This window comes from Pygocentrus nattereri, chromosome 1, assembly GCF_015220715.1.
Source record: "Pygocentrus nattereri isolate fPygNat1 chromosome 1, fPygNat1.pri, whole genome shotgun sequence".
Lineage (NCBI taxonomy): Eukaryota > Metazoa > Chordata > Actinopteri > Characiformes > Serrasalmidae > Pygocentrus > Pygocentrus nattereri.
In genome coordinates this window covers 28,190,158-28,211,801 of record NC_051211.1, presented here as the reverse complement: position 1 = coordinate 28,211,801, position 21,644 = coordinate 28,190,158, and the positions used below count along the sequence as shown (strand labels likewise).

General features: G+C 38.1%; 1 protein-coding gene across 3 annotated transcripts; it reads right to left on the bottom strand.

The window, feature by feature from the left end:
• Positions 1 to 1,104: 1,104 nt before the first annotated feature.
• On the bottom strand, positions 1,105 to 18,836 carry tmem181 (transmembrane protein 181). 3 transcript variants are annotated; one of them, XM_017710675.2, is made up of 17 exons: positions 18,690 to 18,836; positions 17,625 to 17,728; positions 14,371 to 14,429; positions 12,751 to 12,841; positions 11,614 to 11,735; positions 10,843 to 10,971; positions 10,664 to 10,744; positions 10,384 to 10,483; positions 9,868 to 9,998; positions 8,354 to 8,445; positions 7,774 to 7,831; positions 7,264 to 7,366; positions 5,647 to 5,698; positions 4,814 to 4,896; positions 3,552 to 3,641; positions 1,571 to 1,637; positions 1,105 to 1,420 (listed from the first exon to the last, which is right to left on the bottom strand). In XM_017710675.2, the coding sequence occupies exons 1-17, from the start codon at positions 18,764 to 18,766 to the stop codon at positions 1,336 to 1,338; spliced, it is 1,524 nt and encodes a 507-aa protein (XP_017566164.1). In that variant the 5' UTR covers positions 18,767 to 18,836; the 3' UTR covers positions 1,105 to 1,335. The 3 variants fall into 3 exon arrangements, with proteins under 3 accessions (XP_017566164.1, XP_037394383.1, XP_017566165.1); XM_037538486.1 differs by lacking the exon at positions 18,690 to 18,836 and adding an exon at positions 18,090 to 18,353; XM_017710676.2 differs by lacking the exon at positions 18,690 to 18,836 and adding an exon at positions 18,064 to 18,352.
• Positions 18,837 to 21,644: the final 2,808 nt, after the last annotated feature.

Below are 21,644 nucleotides of genomic sequence, written 5' to 3'. Positions count from 1 at the left end.
ACAGTTTATTTATTTTTAACAAAGTTTACTTCTGGAAACTGTGAATTATCAAATGTAGTAATAAAAGCCTAGTTTACAACTGGTGACATGATTTTATTAATTATTTGAAGAAAAAAAAACCCTCAAAACAGTCTAAATACAAAAACAAAACACTGATTTTGCATTAAAAAAAACAGAATGGAAAAATCAATAAAAAGACAAGCGTGCATATACAAACGGAGAGTAAAACAGAGTACAAAAAGATGAAGGGGGAAAAAAACAGCTTAACAAATAAATTAAGTGGTTCAACAGAAATGCATATTGGCAAAGTTGCTTGTATGAGTAATTACACCTGTCCAGCGCAACAGCCCAACACCCATGCCCAAGTCAACTGCACATAAGAAACAATAGTGAGGGATTTTCAGATTTACAATATATTAATACTTTAAGTTCACAACACCTTCCAACAATTGCAAAAATAAGTTTAGCACTTTGAAAACAACTGCTCTGCTTCCGTGCCACTGTGAATTAATCACATTCATTTATATATGTATGTGTGTGTATATATTGTATATATATATATATATATATATATATATATATATATATATATATATATATATATATACACACACACACACACACACACACACACACACACACACACACACGCACGCACGCACGCACACACACACCGGCCACTTTATTAGGTGCCTGTTCAGTTGCTCGTTAACACAAATAGGTAATTAGCCAATCACATCACAGCTCAATGCATTTACGCATGTAGAGGTGGTCAAGACAACGTGCTGAAGTGCAGACCGAGCATCAGAACGGGGGAAGAAAGGGGATTTAAGTGGCTTTGAATGTGGTGTGGTTGTCGGTGCCAGACGGGCTGGTCTGAGTATTTCAGAAACTACTGATCTACTGGGATTTTCACACACGACCATCTCCAGGGTTTACAGAGAACGGTCCGAAAAAGAGGAAATATCCAGTGAGCTGCAGTTGTGTGGACGAAAATGCCTTGTTGATGTGAGAGGTCAGAGGAGAATGGGCAGACTGGTTCCAGATGATAGAAAGGCAACAGGAACTCAAATAACCACCAAAATCTCTGAGGAACGTTTCCAACACCTTGTTGAAATTATGACACGAAGAATTAAGGCAGTTCTGAAGGCAAAAGGGGGTCCAAGCTTTTACTAGCAGTGGCCGGTGAGTGTATGTGTATACATACACACACACACACACACAAAGGGTTGGCATTATTTACACAAAGGTCACTGTACAGTTCTTTTTTTATTTTTTATTTTAGCCTCTCACTCTGTCCACGCTGAATTGACAGGTCATGACTGTCAAGTCATGTTAGTCACTGTCAGTCTCATCTTGGTACTTGGAAGTGGTTTTAATAGCACGGCCATTTTGAAGAGGCATCACTTCATAGTCGCTCCTTTGTTTAAAAAAAAAAATCAGACATATTAAATCAAATTAAAATACAACTAAAATATTCTTTAATGGCAATAAAGTTTAATCATTGGAATGAAAAATCCTTTAAACATTTACATGAACTCAAACTTTTTGTAAATAAAACAAAATTTACCCATAAATCACTTCATCGTCCGAGTCGTTCAACATTGAGAAAGCAGGATTATCTTTCATCTGGGAATCTAGGTAAAAGATACATACAATAATGCAGTAATGCAGTACTAAAAACAACACAGTAATAACTAAAGCTATAATGTTAATTTCATATTATTTTTATTTTTTTAATTCTTGAAAATAGGAATGGGCAGCCCGGCAGCCCAGTGTGTAGCTCTGTTGCGTCACAGGAAGAAGGGCCTGGGTTTAATTGCCCAGCTGTGGCCAGGGTCCTTTCTGTGTGGGGTTTGCATGTTCTCCCCGTGGGTTTCCTCCCACAGTCCAAAAACATGCAGTCAGGCCAAATGGACATGCTACATGCCCTAGATATGAATGTATGCATCTGTTTGCCCTGTGATGGTCTGGCGACCTGTCCAGGGTACATCCTGCCTTGCACTCAATGACTGTTAGGATGGGGTCCTGCACTTGCATGCAACCCAGAAGGATAAGCGGTTTACAAAATATGTATGTGTGTGTGTGTATGTGAGAAAAGAGGAATGAAAGGCTGATGCGTAGCATGTGCCATGCCATCTCATCATATAACTATGAAATGACTCACAAGGGTTTTACAAAAACAAAATCGCCTCAGAACGGCTAATTCAGTAAAAGCTTGTGCAAGTTAAAATTAATTGTAAAATGAAATTGTCTGGTGTCACCCATGCAGCAGGTGACTGGTTAGTACTGGTTGCTCTAAAGTATGTGTTTGTTTATTTAAATTGTTTATTTAAAAGTGTTAAGTTGAATAAACAATTTATAGAATATTTATTAATAATTTTATATATACGCATACATACACACATCTATAAAATGTGTGTGTGTGTGTGTGTATATATATACACACACACACACACACACACACACACACACACACACACACACACACACACACATATATATATATATATATATATATATATATATATATATATGCACACACACACACACACACACACACACACACACACACACACACACAGTATTACAGTACTATATGTGGTTAAAAAGCAACACCTGGTTTGACCAATCAGTGCTTTATTAAACTGTGCTCATGATGTAATTGATGTTATTAACAAGTCTCTGTGGCGACTGACCGAGAAATCTGTTACTTTTTATTGTTTTTATGTTTATTTGAATTATGAATGACTTTATTCTAATGTATATTGTGATAAACTCACTGCTGAGGTAAATTGTTTAAACATTTGCTTAGATGCCTTAAACTTTTGCACAGTAATTATATACACATACATACATACACACACACACACACACACTCTACACATTCCATTGTCAATGCACTGATCAAAATAATTACACTATAAACTGATGGTTAAGCTATGCTAAGCACCAGTTCACAAGACTAAAAGACTTGCTAGAATGCTGCTTGATATATGTTCATTGTGTTTTGTTTTCAACAACTAAACCATAATCTTGCTCAAATAATAATAAAAAAAAAAACATTGAATGTTTTTGATAAATGAACAAGTATATTTGAATTTGTTTGAATCTGTTTTTTTTTTAACAAATGAGCAGCATTCCCACTTACAAACTGTCATCTACATCTTTCTATATCATCTTACAACTATCATGTCTGCTAACAATGAAATTTACACAGGGTAAACGCGACTCTTTTCACATTTTGGTAATGTTTAGCTCTGATTGGCCCCTAAAAATGATATACTACCTGTGGTTTGAAAGAGAAATGACTGAACTGTTGGTACTCTTTTCAAAATCTCTGACTCTCCTCTTCCCATGTTATTAATTTGTAACTAGATATGCAATCATGCTATTTAATAAAAAGGAATCAAAAAAAAAAAAGTCTATCAGACAACATTTTTAGTGATGTTATATGATATTCCTTATTATGCATGTTGACGACCCTTCTATTTATTTCTCTTATGAAACTAAGGAGTTACATTTATTTTCGTGTTAGTGCACCTACTTACCATACAAAGTATTTCTGGAGGGTGAGTAGATGAATGCTAATGTGTAGAGGTAAAAATTGAGAAGGCCATAGAAGGATAAAAATTCAGCTGGTGAAGGCATTAGTTAAGGAAGCTGAGCATCGCCAGAGATGGTGGGAATTTTATCGATCAGGAATACATATATAAAGTAGTTGCATTACTGTTGTTACAGACTTTTAAATTTACTCTAACAATTTTGTCAACAACATCTTTGACATTGGCAGTTACACAGTCCCTTTTAAACAGTCATTCAAAATAATTAGCAGCTCAGTTGCTTCTTACCAACTGTATGGTATTGTGTCAGTAGCTCATGCAGAGATTAAATATTTTATTAACACTGAAGGGTCGAAACCCCTTCCAGTAAAGCCACTGCAACAGCAGAGCACTTGGGCATAATATCACTTGATCTAAAAAAAAAGAATCAGAAGATTTTTAGAAGAAACAAAACAGATTTTAGCTTGGGGATATCAAAAACAACAAAAAGTGAGCAGGATGCATCATATAAGGTCTTCACACAAGACTGATCTCAATAACCAGTAACTTGATTACATCATTTCCACACACAAATCAAGTCAGCCAGTGGTGTTGATTAGGGTAACTTTGTGAAATTAATCTGTTCCCCCTGAAGCATCACTTTAAAACTAATAATGTCCACTCTTCACATAATTACTTCCCTCTGCAATGATCCACACACCCTGAGCATCCAAGTATTTTTTGCCACTGAGCCTCTTGTTACATTTCCTAACTGTTCACCTAATATATACATTTGCACAGGCAGGCAAAAAGAAGCACATGTAATATGCAACGGTTTGGGCACATGGATAAACTAAAGAAATGGTTAAATGTAACCGATAAATAATTTTTTTGATTTCTTAGTGAAAACAAGTTACCACTTCCTGTACAGTAAACACACGTTTACATATTGTAATACACTATTACAATTTATCTGCTTAACTCAAAGTGAAATGAAAAAACAATTATAATAAAACATTTGATTATAAAACAAATAAATAGAAACTGTGTTAATATTGTTTCCACATGTAAGCTTGTTCCCTGTAGGTGTTTGATAGCTTATTTTTTCATGTAGAATAGCAAAACATAATCTGGCAAGGTGTGTGCAAACTTTTGCATACAACTGTGTTTAACAATACTTAGAAATAAACAAATATAAAAAGACAATTTCTCAAACGTCACAACAACAAAAAAAAAAAAACACAGTAGGGAATCTTTCAGTTAAAGGATATAATTCTGATAGTGGGTAGACAATTCTGCAACAAAGTTGTCTTTTAGAGCCTTTGATCCAAATCGCAGGTAAAGGATGACCGTACTGAGAGAGAAAGAGAAAGAGAAAGAGAAAGAGAAAGAGAGAGAGAGAGAGAGAGAGAGAGAGAGAGAGAGAGAGAGAGAGAGAGAGAGAGAGAGAGAATTGTAACTTTGAACTCTTCAACAGCATGTTCTGACTTTTTTAATTGCAAATGTGTACTGATCTGTCTTCTTTCACCCTCCTAGTGGTGGAATTGTGTGACTGAGGGAGTCCTAACTAGTGGGTGGAATTGGATACAACTAAACTGGGGGAAAAACGAAGAAAGAAAAAAAAAACATTAAACTAACTGGATGAAAATTTTAGTTATTTTATAGTTTTAAAAATATAGTTATTTTTAAGTTGTCAATAATGGTATTTTTATAAAAACAGCTGCACACAGTGTGGAAAAACAAAAAGTAATGAGGTCTCAGCATCATGATATGGAGCAGCTTCCCTGCAAATGGTACTAGGGCATTACAGGTCAATTGAAACATGAATATAGCGACATACCGGGAGATTTTTAAATCTCATTGGGAGAAGATGGCCATTTTAACAAGACAATGATTCCAAAGAAACACACAGAATCTAATAATAATAATAATAATAATATTAATAAAAATAATAATTAATTAATTAATATAAATAATAATAAAAAAACATGGTTGTGCTTTTGCAATACAGCACTCTTAAGAACTTGAATATTTTCACATGGCAACCTAACCACCTTTCAGCACTTTTAGTCTTAGAGGATTGATTTGGAAAAGTTCACATTACCTAATTATCAATACCAGAAATGTCAAAGATGTCAGAAACTTCAGCCGCAAATCTGGAAGAAAAAAAAAAAAAAGACTGTTACTCCTATGATTAACTATTCAAATAAGACTGCACATTAGGAATTAATAGCTATGCCTGATATCCTTTGTAATTTTTATTTTTTTGGCTGTTAAACTGAAGATCCAAAACATCTTGATCAGTGTGCAAAAGGTAAACACTGGAAGAAGGCAACTAGAAACTGCCAAACGATTCTGAACCTGAGACATTTATAACATTCATGATTTTGATGACAATTGACATACTAACCTGTGGCAATTTAATGTAATGTAACTTAAATGTAAAATATGCATATACCCAATCAATTTAGAAGCACAAAATCTAGGCCCTTAGAATTTACAAGGAGATTTATAACTCCAGGACAATATACCCTTTATTATGCTATAAGTAATAATAAGTACACATTACAATTTGTTTTTTCCCCCTCAATAATTTTAATCAACAAGACAAAAAAAGATGGCATATCACAATGCAGTCATATCCATTTTCTTTTGCTTTCCCTTCTCCTCATCATTTCCCCACACAGCAGTGCCTCCCAACCCACTGTCATTGAAGTATTATCTGGCAGTATACCAAATATGGTTATTTCCGCACTAGCTTGTCCATCTGACTCAAAAGCCTTATTCAGGATTTTTAATATGGATGATCAAAAGTCCCTCAATCTATTACAGGACCAGAACATGTGGGTCAAATCTGCTTTAGCAACATGACGTCAGTCACATATCATCTAGGTTAAAGTTCATCCTGGATCATTTTGCTTTACTGTAATAAGTTAGATGAAGAACTTTAAACTGTATGAGACTAAGATAAGAACATGAAGTTCCATTCACTCTATTCTGAGCACTTCATCAGATATTTCTATGCCTAGTTCTTCTGCCCAGTCTGCTCTAATCTTATCTAATGACATTTTTTAAGAGAAAAAATTGTGTTTAGTATACTTGAAATCTGGCCTTTAAGATGGGGGTTTTCATGATATTATCTAAAGCTGAAGCTGGTGGTAAGCAGGGGAAAGTTGAACTTTGATTCTGACTAAAGTGACAAATCTAGAAATAAAATAAGCTAAGCATCATGGTAACAAAACACTTTCATTGAGAGCACTGAAACTGGTAAAAGTACCATCAATGTAAATGTCACTACACAGAGCAATATCCAATCTCTGCCACTGTGTGAAAGTATGAGCCAGTTTAGCTGCTGGAAAAGGGTGGTTATCACATATGGGAGCCAAAACTGAAAAAATCTGTAAAATTAAAATGTCTGAATTGTGACCATATTCAAAGCGTGGAGCACACATATTGTGACGGGGAGAAAGGCATTTTTTTTTTTTTCAATTGGGTAGCCATGGTCCAGGGGTTTTGCTATTTTGCATTGCTCCTATGACGTCTAATATTTCCTGCAATTGTAAAGGTTGTTCCATTCTTTTTTTTTTCTATCTGAATTTATAACAGATTATAGATCTAATTCTTCCAAGAATCCAAGTATCAAGAAATTTTATTCTCAAAGTACAACAAATCCAGAATGATTTAAAAATGTGTTTACCTGAGTAGTTTAAAACTGCATTACCTGAGTAGGGCATGTTCTTCAGCTCCGACCATGCTCTCACAAGCAGAAATACCAGATACAGAACATACAGGACCACCACCAAAAGGAAGAATATTTTCATGCCCTGTAAGTAAAAATTATTTAATGAGTTCCAAAAGTACTGGACAAAGACACTTGTCATTCCGGCTCAGTGACCTCAGGAGTTATATAAATTTCATCATCTTAGATGTTGCAGGAAATTATAGCATTTTGCAAATGCATAATGTGATGCATTCTGTGAGACGGTCGGATAAAACACTCATTCAGAGCAATATAATAACAGGGCGCGATTTTATTTACACTGCAGCCTTTGATTATTTTACAAGGTTTAATTGAGCTTTAATGTAACTGCAGTCTGTTGGTCCAGTCAATGTGTATTATATACCAAGTATGCTCTAATTTGTACTTATAGAATATACTTGACAGTTTGCATTTTTTATCCTTTTTTTAATTATTGAGAAGATGATGTTCTGTTTGATACAGTGTTCTTACCTGAAAGTGCTTCATGTCCATGTTATATTGATATGTGGGATCCTGCAGTTCGTTTGCCCTATAAAATGAATAATTTAATGATTAAATAATACTACTAATAATTCTCTCAGAATAAAAGGTACTAAGCTCTCACTGGGGTGTTCCCTTGAGGGCACATCTTCAGTACCTTTAGTTAGGGAACATAATTGTACCAAATTCTCTTGCAGTAATATTGTTGTATAAAGTATATTGTTGTATAAAGTTGTACTGATTCCACACACCAGGGTTTTTATTTTATTGTTGTTTTAAAAGTAAAAAAAAATAAACAGTCAAGAGAGAATGAATTAATTTACAATGAAGGTCATATATAGTCTTAATTTTTCTGCAACAAGCTTTCTCCACAGCACAATTTCTCTATTGATCTTAGATCCTTTAATGGGATGGGGTGTTGGGGTCGGTGCTGGAGCCTCTCTCTACAAAATTGGATGTCGCTTGTGGCAGTTTTTCCATACATAACATACTTTTTGCAAGTTCTAAGAGTTATGTTTAGGTATAAACCAAAAAAATTAAGGTGCATATTTATATACTGTATTTATCTTACAGTTGCCATATGCCCAGGGTAACAGCAGAGATCCACAGCAGCCCCACAATCACCAACTTGGGCAAGTAGAATGTCAAAAACCTTCTTTCCCCCTGAGGGATAAACAAAAAGCACAAGCCACTTACCTAAACAGTCTTTTTCTATTCAGCATAACACAAAGACAAAAATAAAATATGTACAGATTTTGTACAAACACTGCATATTTTAACAAGAGGATTTTTAAAAAACAAAATTGTCTAGCTTTTTGGTTTACATCAAATTCACAAAACATTTTTAATGAGATAAACAATTTCCAAATGTAGCTAGTTGCACTCTATAATATTTTAACTGCTTAGAACTGTGGCAGTAATAAAATGATCACACTATTTAATAAAGAAAATTAAAAAGGAATTTCGGAAAACATAAAATGGAATCCTTAGGGCCATGCTATTTGTTGCACTATACACCGGTGACCCAAAAAGTTATGGTGAATTGTGAAGAACATAAATTACTTGTAATAGCATGTTAAGGTCTGAGATATTGGATGGTTAGCGAACAGTTGGTTCTCATAGCCAATGTGTTTAATGGGGGAAAAATGGGCTGGCATGAAGACCTGGACAAGGGCCAAACTGTTATGGTCAGACGAATGGATTGAATCTTTTCCGACACATCAAGGCTTGTAGGGTGCTCCCAGCCATCATTGGTGAGCGCTTAACGACAGTGCTCAGAGGGGGACAAACCACAAAATGGCAGCAGGACATTGAGTGCTCAAGGTTTATCAATGCGCAAAGGCAACAGAGCCCATCCCATTTGGTCAGGACCAAAAGAAGGGCTACAGTGGTCTGACAAGTCCCATGCAAGAAACTGGGTTGGCACTCACTTGTAGCTATATTATAAAATCAAGCAAAACTGACAGACTAGACTACATTGATTATTGTATTATACTTGTTCACACTTTCAATGTTCTCTTTGGTGAAATCTTGTGGGTTGCAGAAGATTTTGTGGTCTGAACGGTAAGAAATGCTTTTATGCTTTGCTCCTGTCATCGTAATCTCTGTTCTCCTGAGGCCCCTAGTATATTTCTACAAATGTTAGGCCACCAGAGCAAAGTGCTGTTTGCTGGTTTCACAAACACTACAGGCCCCTGCATATATGCAAAACTTGAAATAATTGTAAATGTTAAAATAATAAAATGTAAAAAAAAAATAAAAATAAAAAAAATTTAAAAAATTAAATAAATTTGTATTAATGGATTATAAAATGTTAACCTAATAATATAGATAATTAGGCTAACACAAGCTTGTTTTATACCCAAAGTGACACAGCAGCATTGCTGTATATACTTTCAAAAACAAAACAAAAAAAAAAGTTTTGAAAATGCCAACCATGCATTCCATTTGTCAACATTCATGCGATGAGAACATTACTAAAACCATTAAAAGCACGTAAAAGCAAGTTCATCATATATTCATTCACACTACCTGCAGTATTGCAGGCCTAACTCCATTACAAAAGAAAACAGATGTTATACACACCTGTACTCTGATGCCATGGTATACACAGAGCCAGAACAGCAGAAGGGCACACAAGAAAAGAGCTTGGAAAAAAGTGTCCAGTGTTCCAGGAAACCAGCTATTTGTCAGGAATGACAATGGGAAGAATGGATCTAAAGCAGGGTAAAAAAAAAATTATATGTATACACACACATATAACTACTTAGGAAGGTAATGAGGTTCTACAAGAAACTGCTGCATTCAGTATTCTTTATTTTACGATTCTTGGGTTACTTCAGAATGTGTACAACCAGCAAGTCTGCTCTATTACATACACCCTCAGTGTAAGTGTAAATAACTTATGAGCCAAAAACCACTGGATCCTAACATACACCCAAAACACAGAATCTAATAGTGTGATTCAGTAGTAAGACTAACATTCAAGTACTGATTTCAGTGTTAACAAACTAATAACACACAAAGTTCTCAATGTCTGGTCATTTACAGCGTAAGCGTAAAGCACAAGTTGTTTACTCACAACAAACATGGGATGCTCACCATTATACAGCAAAAGCAAAGGCAAAAGAATAGACATCCACTTCTGCTCTATTCCCCAATCCCTCATTGAGAATTTCCTCAGGGAATGCGCAAACATACACTGCAAAAGAAAGCATTATATATACACACCTCATGACTTATCACATTCCATGACATACCACATAAAAAAATAATTTACACACGTACTGCAGATGTCAACAAAAAATTTAAACAGATGTTTTATTGAACTAGTTAAAATGACTTGATGAATTGAAGTAATCTGACTATATTAAAATCTTACCGTTACTACGAAGGTTAAAACAACAAATACAAATCGGAACCAGATCTCCACCTGGGAGAATTTGGGGTTGTAAGTCTTGATCTGTTAAAAAGGTGCATACAAGATTCAGGGAACCACATAGGAAAACAGCCAGCAAAGTTGAACAACTGATCTGAAAACGTAAAGCAATATGATCTCACCACAAATGTAACATTTTGGATGTTTTGTGACTTTCCCTCCAGGCCTTTCAGACTGACGTTGATTTGATATTGTGTGTAGTTCAAGTAGCCCAGGTGCACAACGATGAACTCGTCACACAGCTGGTGGGGCTATGTGGAAGAAAAAAACGTTTCAGTTTTGAAACCGAAATGACTGATTTCTGTATTCTTCCATGGTATCCACATTCTTTGTGTCTATTTTAGTCAATTTTTAATGTTTGTCCTGATGCATTTTAACATGTCTCTTTACTTCTTACCAGTAAACAAGCTGTTTTTGTCATTGTGCCTTTAAGACTGATGTATATACATTACCTCTGTTCTGACTCACTGCCCTGTAATGCATCTGTAATGTCTCTGTAAGGTAGTCTGAACTAAAACTACTGAAAAATTCAACATAAATGGGCAGCAGGCTGAATAGACAGATCTAAATATGTTGGTTTTTCTGACATCACAAACACAGTGCATGTACATCAAATACAGCTTGATAATTATATATGAATTAACCAGACTGGGAAGCGAATGGCATGTTTTGAAACTTTAGTACTGTTTCCATGCTACATCAAACTCTTACTTAAGTATCACTTTTTTGACATAAGTCAGTAGGAAAAAAATATTTCTAGGAACAGTTATGGAAAGCACTTAAAACAGAACACTGAATCGGAACATCTGGTTAAATGACCTCAGTACTGACTGATTTATGAAAAAGTTTAAGGTTGTTGGAAGAGATTTATGAAGTGACTGAAAAACACTCACCTGCGCACAATGCAGAAAACGTGATTTCCGATGCACGTTATCACTGATGCGCATAATGCTGGCGTCCTGCATCACGCCTTTCAATTCTACATTCATCTGAAAATTCTTTATGAAGTCTTCTTCTAAGGGATGTAATCATCACACAATTATGACAATTGTTTTCCCAGTATTAGTGTGCATAGATGGTGACTGTTCTAACCATAACATTTTGAAATGGAAGATCTAATGATGACAATACAAATATATTACTACTAAAATTAGTAACCATTCAAAGTAAAGTGGAAAAATTCCTTAAGAGTCTTCATAAAACTAATTTTGATTAATGGGTTACACTGGCATATCAGCTTAACTGATGCTAGAAAAGCATCTATATAATGCCAATGTTTCTGGTTATTTTTAATGCAGAAAAAGGTCATGTTACTTAAAGGAAAGTTCCAGAATAAGTTTTAAAACATATATACAGGTTACCAAATTTCAGGCTATGTTAGTGACAGCTGTTGCAAAACTATACAACTAGACTGGCCTACAAAAACATAGTTTTCACACCTAAATCACTCAGCTCTACTAGCACTGCCTTTGAACACACATCTGGTATGTCTTCATACCATCAACATGTCAAAAAATATTACTGCAGAGGAGAAGGTAGATCCACCAGAAAATGTCTATGTAATGTGAAACCAGTGTTTTGTTTGGTAACAGCTAGGACTTTGCGAATTTGAGTTTGGACGTCTTATTTTTTTTTTTCCTGTTCATTTTTTGTGTCATTAAAAAAATAATATAATTAAAAAACATACATATACATGTACTATGCATTTCCTGCAGATGCTTTTACTCCATTAAGTGAAAAAAATAGGATGAAGACATCAAAAACAGCTGCTAATCATCAGTGCAACTGAACACTTTATTACATATTAATATATATTTTAATGAATAGAGAGAAATAGAGAGAATACTATTATTATTATTAGATTAGATACTGTGTGCGCCTTGAGTGTATAGAGTCTGCTTATCTCACCATCAGTGAGCATATAATATAAATTTGACTAGTAGTGTCTGTAGATGTAGGACCTGTTTGTCAATAAAACTACCAGGCTATGAGAATCAGTGGTTGCAAGCAGAGGTACAACTGTGTCTCACCGTTGTTTTGTGTCATCTGTATAACACACAGAAGCCATAACTGCTGGTTATAATTGGACAGAGGTGGAGATTTTATGTGAAAGGGTCCCGTCTTAAAATGCAGGGGGAAAAAAAAAACACAAATACAATACATATTACAAAAGTCTTTCTTGACAGCTCAGTTACTCAAACAATATACTAGTTGAACAAATTGCATTGTGATGCATTTACAATAAAAAATAATAAAATAAATACAGTTGCAAGCAGCAAACTGCAAGGTCTAAGCACCACAAAGTCAATGAAGCCTTGTGTGTTAGCCTCTGGTCATAGAAGACACAGCAGATCGTTGGATTTTTCAGAAAGACACCCAATTTTTATGATTAAGATAATCTAAGCGATATGCCGGCTACAGTTTATACAGATCCATCCATTATGCCTGATGGGGAGACAACCCCAGGACCTTAGTCATCAAAGGCAGATGCTTTCATGGTGAGCCAAAGGAGCCCACTGCAGCACAGTATTTTTTGAGACAATATGTTGGCAGTGAGAAATAAGGAACCAGGCATCCTTTTAGGAATTAGTTCTATTATTATTATTATTATATTATTATCTATCTATTATATAGTTCTAATTATTGTGATTGAGAAATTTAATTGAAAATTAATTTAGAACACACCCGCATTTTGTCATTCTGTACATGTTTCAAATTCAGCCATGTTTGTAACCATTTAAGTTAATAAATAAAAAAACAAGGTCACACTAATTTGTTTACATCTTGCTGCCACGGTGTGTTTAGAAGTCATGATGTTTTCAATAATTATTTATCTTCAGAGTCTACAGATTATTTTAGACCAATTTTGAGGTGGTAAGAAAATACTCGTTTTCCAACTGTTATCAACTGCAGAACAATTCTAACCTCTTCTGAAAGAATTGAAGCTCTCTACGCTGTTTTTGAGCTGATCTGAAGGCCACATGAAGTTTGGAGGTCTGTAGCGATTGACTCTGCAGAAAGTTGGTGACCTCTGTGCCCTATGTGCCTCAGCATCCGCTGACCCTGCTCTGTCACTTTATGTAGCATACTGCTTTGTGGCTGAGATGCTGTCGTTCCCAATTGCTTCCACTTTGTTATAATGCCACTGACAGTTGACTGTGGAATATTTAGTAGTGAGGAAATTTCATGACTGGACTTGTTGCACAGGTGGCGTCTGATCACGATACCACGCTGGAATCCACTGAGCTCCTGAGAGCGACCCATTCTTTCACTAATGTCTGTAGAAGCAGTCTGCAGGCCTAGAGGCTTGGTTTGAGCTAAATAGACCCCAGCGCTGCTTTTATGTGGAATACACCACGGATTACATAGAACCAAGAACTTTTTGACTGACGTTGCTCTAAAATTATTTGGTAGTTACTTTTTATATGTATATTTTTTTCATTAGACTACAGCTGTGATTGACATATTTTGTTACAATGTTACTGACTCCCTTAAGCTTTGCTACTTTTTATGGAAGGATAAAATGCCCTGAAATACAAAGAAATTATTGATAAAATTCTTATATTTTAATTTTACATGCTGTATCTGCATATGTAGCATTCATACTTGCAAATGTTATGCATGTTCTAGCAGATCAGTGTTATACTCACCTTAGATTCATTGCCAGTACTTAAGACGTTGTAAGAATTTTCTGTGATGACTTTTGGTCCTATTAAAAACAAATAAGCAGAAAAGTTGAGACATTTTGTAAAATAAAAACAAATATCTGATTTGTTAATTCACCTGAACCTTTATTCAACTGACAAATATAAAAAGAAATGACTGATATTTTGACTAATTAATTTGACTTTCTTATTGAATATTCAACTTACACAGTTTTTAAACATTCCACAATAAGCAGGCGAACTGGTAACAGGTGAGGATATCATGACTAGGTATGAAAGAAGCATCCTCAGTTTTTGCAAGCAAAGATGGGTTATGGCACACCACCGACTGTGCCAACAGTTCAAGAAGAAATATTGCTATTTACCGTACTTAATATTGTGAAAAGATTCAGGGAATCCAGAGAAATCTCAGTCTGTGCAAGGCAGAAAGGTCAGAAAGCATTGTTGAATATGCGAGACCTTCAAACCCTCAGATGGCATGGCATGAGAAACCGTCAAGCTACTGTGTTAAATATAGCTACATGGGCTTAAGAATACTTTGGAAAACCCCCATCTCTTGACACAGTTCACTGCTGCATCAAGAAAAACACAGAGACATTCTTTCACTGTAAAAACATGTCTGATGGTATGGGGTACAATGGAAGAAAAACTTGCATATAAGAATCCATGGATGAGAATGAGAAATACGCCAGCTTAAGAGAAATTGTCATAAAACAGAGCGCTTTTGGAGGAAAACTAAACTGCAAATATATTGTAATTTTCATGAACTTCATTCCTTAAGATGGTTTTTGAATGTATTCACAATTATGTTTTAACTTTTCTAAATTGTTCTCAACAGGTGGTCTCTTGATCAACAGGTGTTTTTCCAGATGCTTTTAAATCTGCCTTGGTGAAGCCTCTGCTAAAAAAAAGTCTAAAAATAATTTTAGACCAAATTCAAACCTACCTTTTTTAAGTATAGTCTTAGAAAAAGTTGTTGTCAAACAATTAAATGCATATCAAGTATTAAACAAGTTATATGAGAAGCTTCAGTCAGGTTTTTGTTCTAACCATAGTACAGAGACAGTGCTGATTCGTGTTATGAATGACCTCAGCTTAAGTGCTGACGCACAAAAACCTTCTGGATTTATTAAATCTTTGTGCAGCTTTTGACACCATTGACAAAAAAAATATTTTAATTCAGTATTTTTAGAATGGTTTAAATCATATTTAGGTAACAGACAATTTATGGTTTCACTTGGAAATCATTCATCAAATAGATTTGGCATTTCTTGTGGAATCCCTCAAGATTCCCTTTTAGGGCCTTTGCATTTCTCTTTGTAAATGCTACCTCTAGGTGACGTCATTAGGAAGCATAACTTTCACAGCTGTACTGATGACACCGAGTTATACATTTCTATTCCTTCTGATGATCAAGACGCTGTAGACAGGCTAACCAGCTGTCTCTACGATATATCTCAGTGGATGTTGCAAAATTTTCCGCAATTAAATCACCAAAAAATTTAATTGGTACAGAAACTCAGAGAAAATGCTTTATGAGAAATGTGGTCCTTTAGCTTTATATACTAAATGAATGAATATACTAAATGAATATGAAATCTGGATGTAATCTTAGACTTCGAGCTCTGCATCTTGCTTGTAAAAAGTCACTAAAGTAGCTTTCTATCATCTGACAAACTTTGCTAAAGTTTGGCCTTTTCTATCGCAGACTGATGCAGAGAAACTTGTATTTGTTACAAGCAGACTTGATGACTGTAATGCTTTTCTTTTTAGGACTTCCTAAGAAAACAAATACATTCCTTATTATAAATTAATACTTATTCCTTCTTGTATAAGTGTTTTTATCACCTGTCTGTAAAGCACTTTGAGCTGCAACCAGCAAGTACTATATAAATAAGATTATTATTATAATAATTATTACTACATATTACTATTACTACTATAATAATTATTATTATTATATTACTACATCGGATCAATGCCCACGGTATGGGTGACTTCCATATTATGAAATTACCCAGATTTGACTTTTGAATTTGTCTCATATGAGGAGGTGAGGAGAGAAGCAGAGGCTCACTTATCAATACTACAAGGCTTTATTACTTCTGTTATCAGAATAAAATCCTCACAACAGAAATACAACGCAGCCCATCGGCGGTAGTGGTATTAACACTCACCAATTACATTAGTCTTAATGACATTTTTGTGTGGTTTATTGGCATTGCATTCTGTGTGTAATCGACTTTAGATAGAATTTATTGTCAGTACACTTTAAACAAAAATTATGTTTCGAGGTAAAACATCTTTTTGGCAAAACAACTGGTGGTTTGAATTAGTGCTTTGTGCGCTGCTTGCTGAAAGTACAAATGACTGCCTGATTTGTTCTGAGACCTATGCCTGACTCCGACTCCATTGCAGGACGGAGTGGAGTTGGAAGGATGTGTTGCTGTGTGATGTCAACCAGAGAAGGATGGGTTTGCGTTTTGAATCTTGGTTCCTCTGAAGATTTCTTCCTCCTGCTCTTAGGGAGTTCTCCCTGCCACCTGTCACCTTTGGCTTGCTCATGGCGCATGGGCCTAGATTTTTTGTAAACGTGCTTTGTGACAACGCCTGGTATAAAAAGCTCTATATTAATAAACTCTGGCTTCTATATTCTCTGTATTCTTCTACATAAAAATGCTGAAACATTTAGAAAGTATTATTTGACTCAAATGCTCCATATTTCTCCTCTCTACAAATTCTCTGGCCTAGATCCGTGGATTTCAATATGGCAGTGTGGTACATGGAGGAGCCAGCGTTCAAAATGGTCATTTCAAAATTAGGTTTCCTGAGATTATAGGCCAATTCTCTAACCATCCTCTGAAAACAGACCAAACAAACGTAGGTGCTGGCGGACGTGACCTCTACCTTACTTTGCTGTGTCACACCTTACACTCCATAGCCAACATTTGTTCCGCTGTACGTTATGAATAAATGCGCTGTAAAGCGGCGATGACGGGGCTACTGGGACGGCGATGACGGGGCTACTGGGACGGCGATGACGGGGCTACTGGGACGGCGATGACGGGGCTACTGGGACGGCGATGACGGGGCTACTGGGACGGCGATGACGGGGCTACTGGGACGCCTCACGTCCTATTGAAACTGAATTCACGTCGAATCCCACGAAATAATCATTACATTACTGTCACCAAATCTCTGCAACAACATTGTTTAGGAGGACAAATTGCATCACTTACCTGTTACGCCGATGAGGACTGTGAGCACAAAGCACATCAAGAAAATCGCAAACACCAGAGCAAAGTGCCTTCTGGTGAGGGTGTAGAGACGCATAGGGGCCAACCTACAACACAGACACACAGGGACGCTCACAACGAGCAACTGCACAGTTCACAACGAAGAGGCATTAAACCCGTTACTTACGCAGCACTATAACATTCACACATTTAAGCACGGAACATTACTGTTAGTCTGCCTCTCGTTAAACACCAATGGTCCAGCCGGGGACAGGGGCTCGGTCACCGACTCAACGCGCGCAGCAGACTCTACCCGCACGAACACTCATCTAACTCAGCTAAGCTAGCTTCCGCAGCTATAGCGCGCGGAAGTGAACATCAAAGCTCTTAAATTAATATATGACGGCGCAAAAACACCCAAAATAAAACTCGACACACTTACATGTCCATTACGTTTACTTTACTCACTCAGCAAACCGAACACAGAAACGTTTTCCGCGATATAGGTTAGCATATCCGCACACATCAGCTCCTACATGGTCAGGAGAGCTCTGCGACTCGCGCGACACTCGCCCACTGTACTGACTCAAGCTCTGTCAAAATAAAAGTCTTCCAAAGACCCTATAGATGGTCAATTCTGATTAACAAACCTGACGAACTAGAAAATTCGCCAAAGGGTTTGTCATTTTGGCCACAGAAAAGTTTGCGTTGCTTAGAAACACCCTCACAAACATCTACTGCCTCCGCCGGTCACCAACAAAACTGTGACTGTTGTAGCATCTGATTGCACTCTTACAAGAGCCGCCACTTCCGTCCGTCAGCCCGCACGCAAATATTCCGCGGCTGCGTCAGATTTAACATGCGTTAGCGACACCCACGGTGCGGTGCTGCTGCTCCTAATCTGCCGTTCGTCTAGTCCGCAAAAACTGACACACCCCCCCCTTAACTCACGGCCACATATTTGCCTTAAACCACGCCGAGTCACACGGTCTCAAACGGACCCGTTCGCGCGGTTTTCTGACACTGTGTGGTATATTGCCAGCTATACAAACAGACAGAGGTACGCACCGTGTATTTTTGCGGGTAACAGTATGTCCACGCGGTGTTAGAAACGACGAGCAGGCCCATTTCAGAGTACCTAACATGCGCCTGGAGGTAAGCGCGTGTAGTTGGCACGATTCTGATTGGAGGGTGCCCGTGATCTACCGGTGACCTGCTCAGGGTGTTTCCTGCCTTCTGCCCAGTGACCGCTGGGATAGGCTCCAGCGCCCTGCGCCACCCATAACTAATAAGTTCCCTCTTATTAGTTACTACTAATAAATATGGTTAGTTAATTACTGTCAGATCACAACTTTAGGCCATAATCTAGTTATCCACATCTGTCAAATTTAGCTAATAAAATAAAAACAATTACAGTACTAAATAAACACTACAGTGGATTTAACTGACCCAAATATTTACAGTTACATGGTTTTCTAAGTGAAAATAAGTTTGCACATCCTCTACGTTGAACACACTTCTACACTTCTATTTAAATACATAACTGGTTATTTTCTGAAGTTAACATATTGGGGAGAAAAACAAATAACTATGGCTGTTGTAAAAGTTGTACTGTAGAGAGTAAATGTTAACTTATTTTTTTATTTAGAAAATCAACAAAACAAACAAAAAGTGTTTTTAAACTGTATTCAAATAATTTTAGCAGCAAGAAACTAGCTAGTCAAGTGTATGGAATGCATGTATGGTGAATTCCAAGTCTACACAATTTGTATTGGATGACCATGGCTAACGGTGCACATGCTACTCTGTATAATGTTTGTTTGAAACTATTAACAAAAAAAAAAATACACTCACAAAACTGACACCCATCTCCATGGATCACCACCTTATCGTGGTGGAGGGGTTTGCATGCTTGAATGATCCTAGGAGCTATGTTGTCTGGAGCAAAAGCTCCTGGTAGGGTCTCCCATGGCAAACTGGTCCTCGGTGACATTTCAGACAAAGTGTGATCCATAATAACCCCTTTGAAAAGACAAAAACAGGACTTGTGTACCCTGCCCGGAACAGGGTTACAGGGGCCCCACCCTGGAACCAGGCCTGGGGGAGGGGCTCGCCAGCGAGCATCTGGTGGCCGGGCATTTACTCATGGTGCCCGGCCGGGCCCAGCCCGAAGGAGTTACATGAGTCCCCCCTCCCATCGACCCACCACCAATGGGTGGGGCAGTAGTAGGGGTTCGGTGCTTTGTGGATCGGGCAGTGTCCGAAGGCGTGGGCCTTGGCGTTCTGATCCTCGGTTGCTGAAACTGGCTTTTGGAACTTGGAACGTTACCTCACTGGCAGGGAAGGAGCCTGAGTTGATGCGCAACATTGAGAGATACTGGCTAGATATAGTCGGGCTCACCTCAACACACAGCTTGGGCTCTGGGTCCAATCTCCTTGAGAGGAGCTGGACTTTATTTTTTTCTGGGGTTGCCCATGGTGAGAGGCGGCGGGCAGGTGTGGGCTTTCTCATAGCCCCTCGACTGGGTGCCTGTATGTTGGGGTTTTCTCCGGTGGACGAGAGGGTAGCTTCTCTACGCCTTCGGGTTGGGGAACGGGTCCTGACTGTTGTCTGTGCTTATGCACTGAACAGCAGTTCAGAGTACCCAGCCTTCTTAGAGTCCTTGGGAAGGGTGCTTGAAAGTACTCCTCCTGGAGACTCTATTGTCCTTCTGGGGGACTTCAACGCTCACGTGGGCAATGACAGTGAGACCTGGAGGGGTGTGATTGGGAGGAATGGCCTCTCTGATCTGAACCCGAGTGGTGTTCAGTTTTTGGACTTCTGTGCAAACCAGTTTGTCCATCACGCACACCATGTTTGAACACAAGGATGTCCATAAGTGCACATGGCACCAGGACACCCTAGGCCGCAGTTCAATGATTGACTTTGTAGTCATGTCATCGGACTTGCGGCCATGTGTTTTGGACACTAAGGTAAAGAGAGGAGCTGAGCTGTCAACTGATCACCACCTGGTGGTGAGTTGGATCAAGTAGTGGGGAAGATGCCGGTCAGACCAGGCAAGCCCAAACATATCGTGAGGGTTTGCTGGGAACGTCTGGCAGAAGAACCTGTCAGATTGATCTTCAACTCTCACCTCCATCAGAACTTTGACCAGATATCGGGGGAGGTGGGGGGCATTGACTCAAAATGGGCCATGTTCCGTTCCTCCATTGTTGAAGTGGCTGAGTGTAGCTGTGGCCGTAAGGTAGTTGGTGCCTGTCGGGGCGGTAATCCTCGAACCTGGTGGTGGACACCCCAGGTGAGAGATGCCGTCAAGCTGAAGAAGGAGTCCTACCTGGCATGGTTGGCCTGTGGGACACCAGAGACAGCTGGCAGGTATCGACAGGCCAAGCAATCGGCTTCAGTCATCGTCAAGGCAAAAACCTGCATGTGGGAGGAGTTTGGTGAGGCCTTGGAAAGTGACTTTCAAAAGTCGACTCCGAAAAGATTCGGGCAAACCGTCAGGTGACTCAGAAGGGGAAAGCAGTGTGCCACTAGCACTGTATATAGTGGAGATGGTGTGCTGCTGACTTCGACTGAAGATGTCACTGGGCGGTGGAAGGAATACTTTGAGGACCTTCTTAATCCCACTGACACGTTCTCCAGTGAGGAGGCAGAGTCTGGAAACATGGGAACAGGCTTGTCCATTACTGAGGCCGAAGTCGCTAAGGTAGTTAAGAAGCTCCTTGGTGGCAAGGCTCCAGGGGTGGATGAGATCCGCCCTGAGTTCCTCAAGGCTCTGGATGTTGTGGGGCTGTCTTGGCTGACACGCCTTTTCAACATTGCATGGACATCAGGGGCGGTGCCACTGGATTGGCAGACTGGGGTGGTGGTGCCTCTTTTTAAAAAAGGGGACCGGAGGGTGTGTTCCAACTACAGGGGAATCACACTCCTCAGCCTCCCTGGTAACGTCTATTCAGGGGTACTGGAGAAGAGAATCCAGCTTATAGTCGAACCTCAGATCTAGGAGGAGCAGTGCGGGT

Excerpts from the sequence above, each read along its gene's own strand:
- tmem181 (XM_017710675.2), bottom strand. The coding sequence starts at position 18,766 with ATGTTAGGTACTCTGAAATGGGCCTGCTCGTCGTTTCTAACACCGCGT. Across the intron at positions 10,972-11,613 it reads GTTTTCTGCATTGTGCGCAG|CCCCACCAGCTGTGTGACGA; the intron begins GTGAGTGTTTTT and ends TCTTCCACATAG. Across the intron at positions 7,367-7,773 it reads TGGACATGAAGCACTTTCAG|GGCATGAAAATATTCTTCCT; the intron begins GTAAGAACACTG and ends TTTTACTTACAG.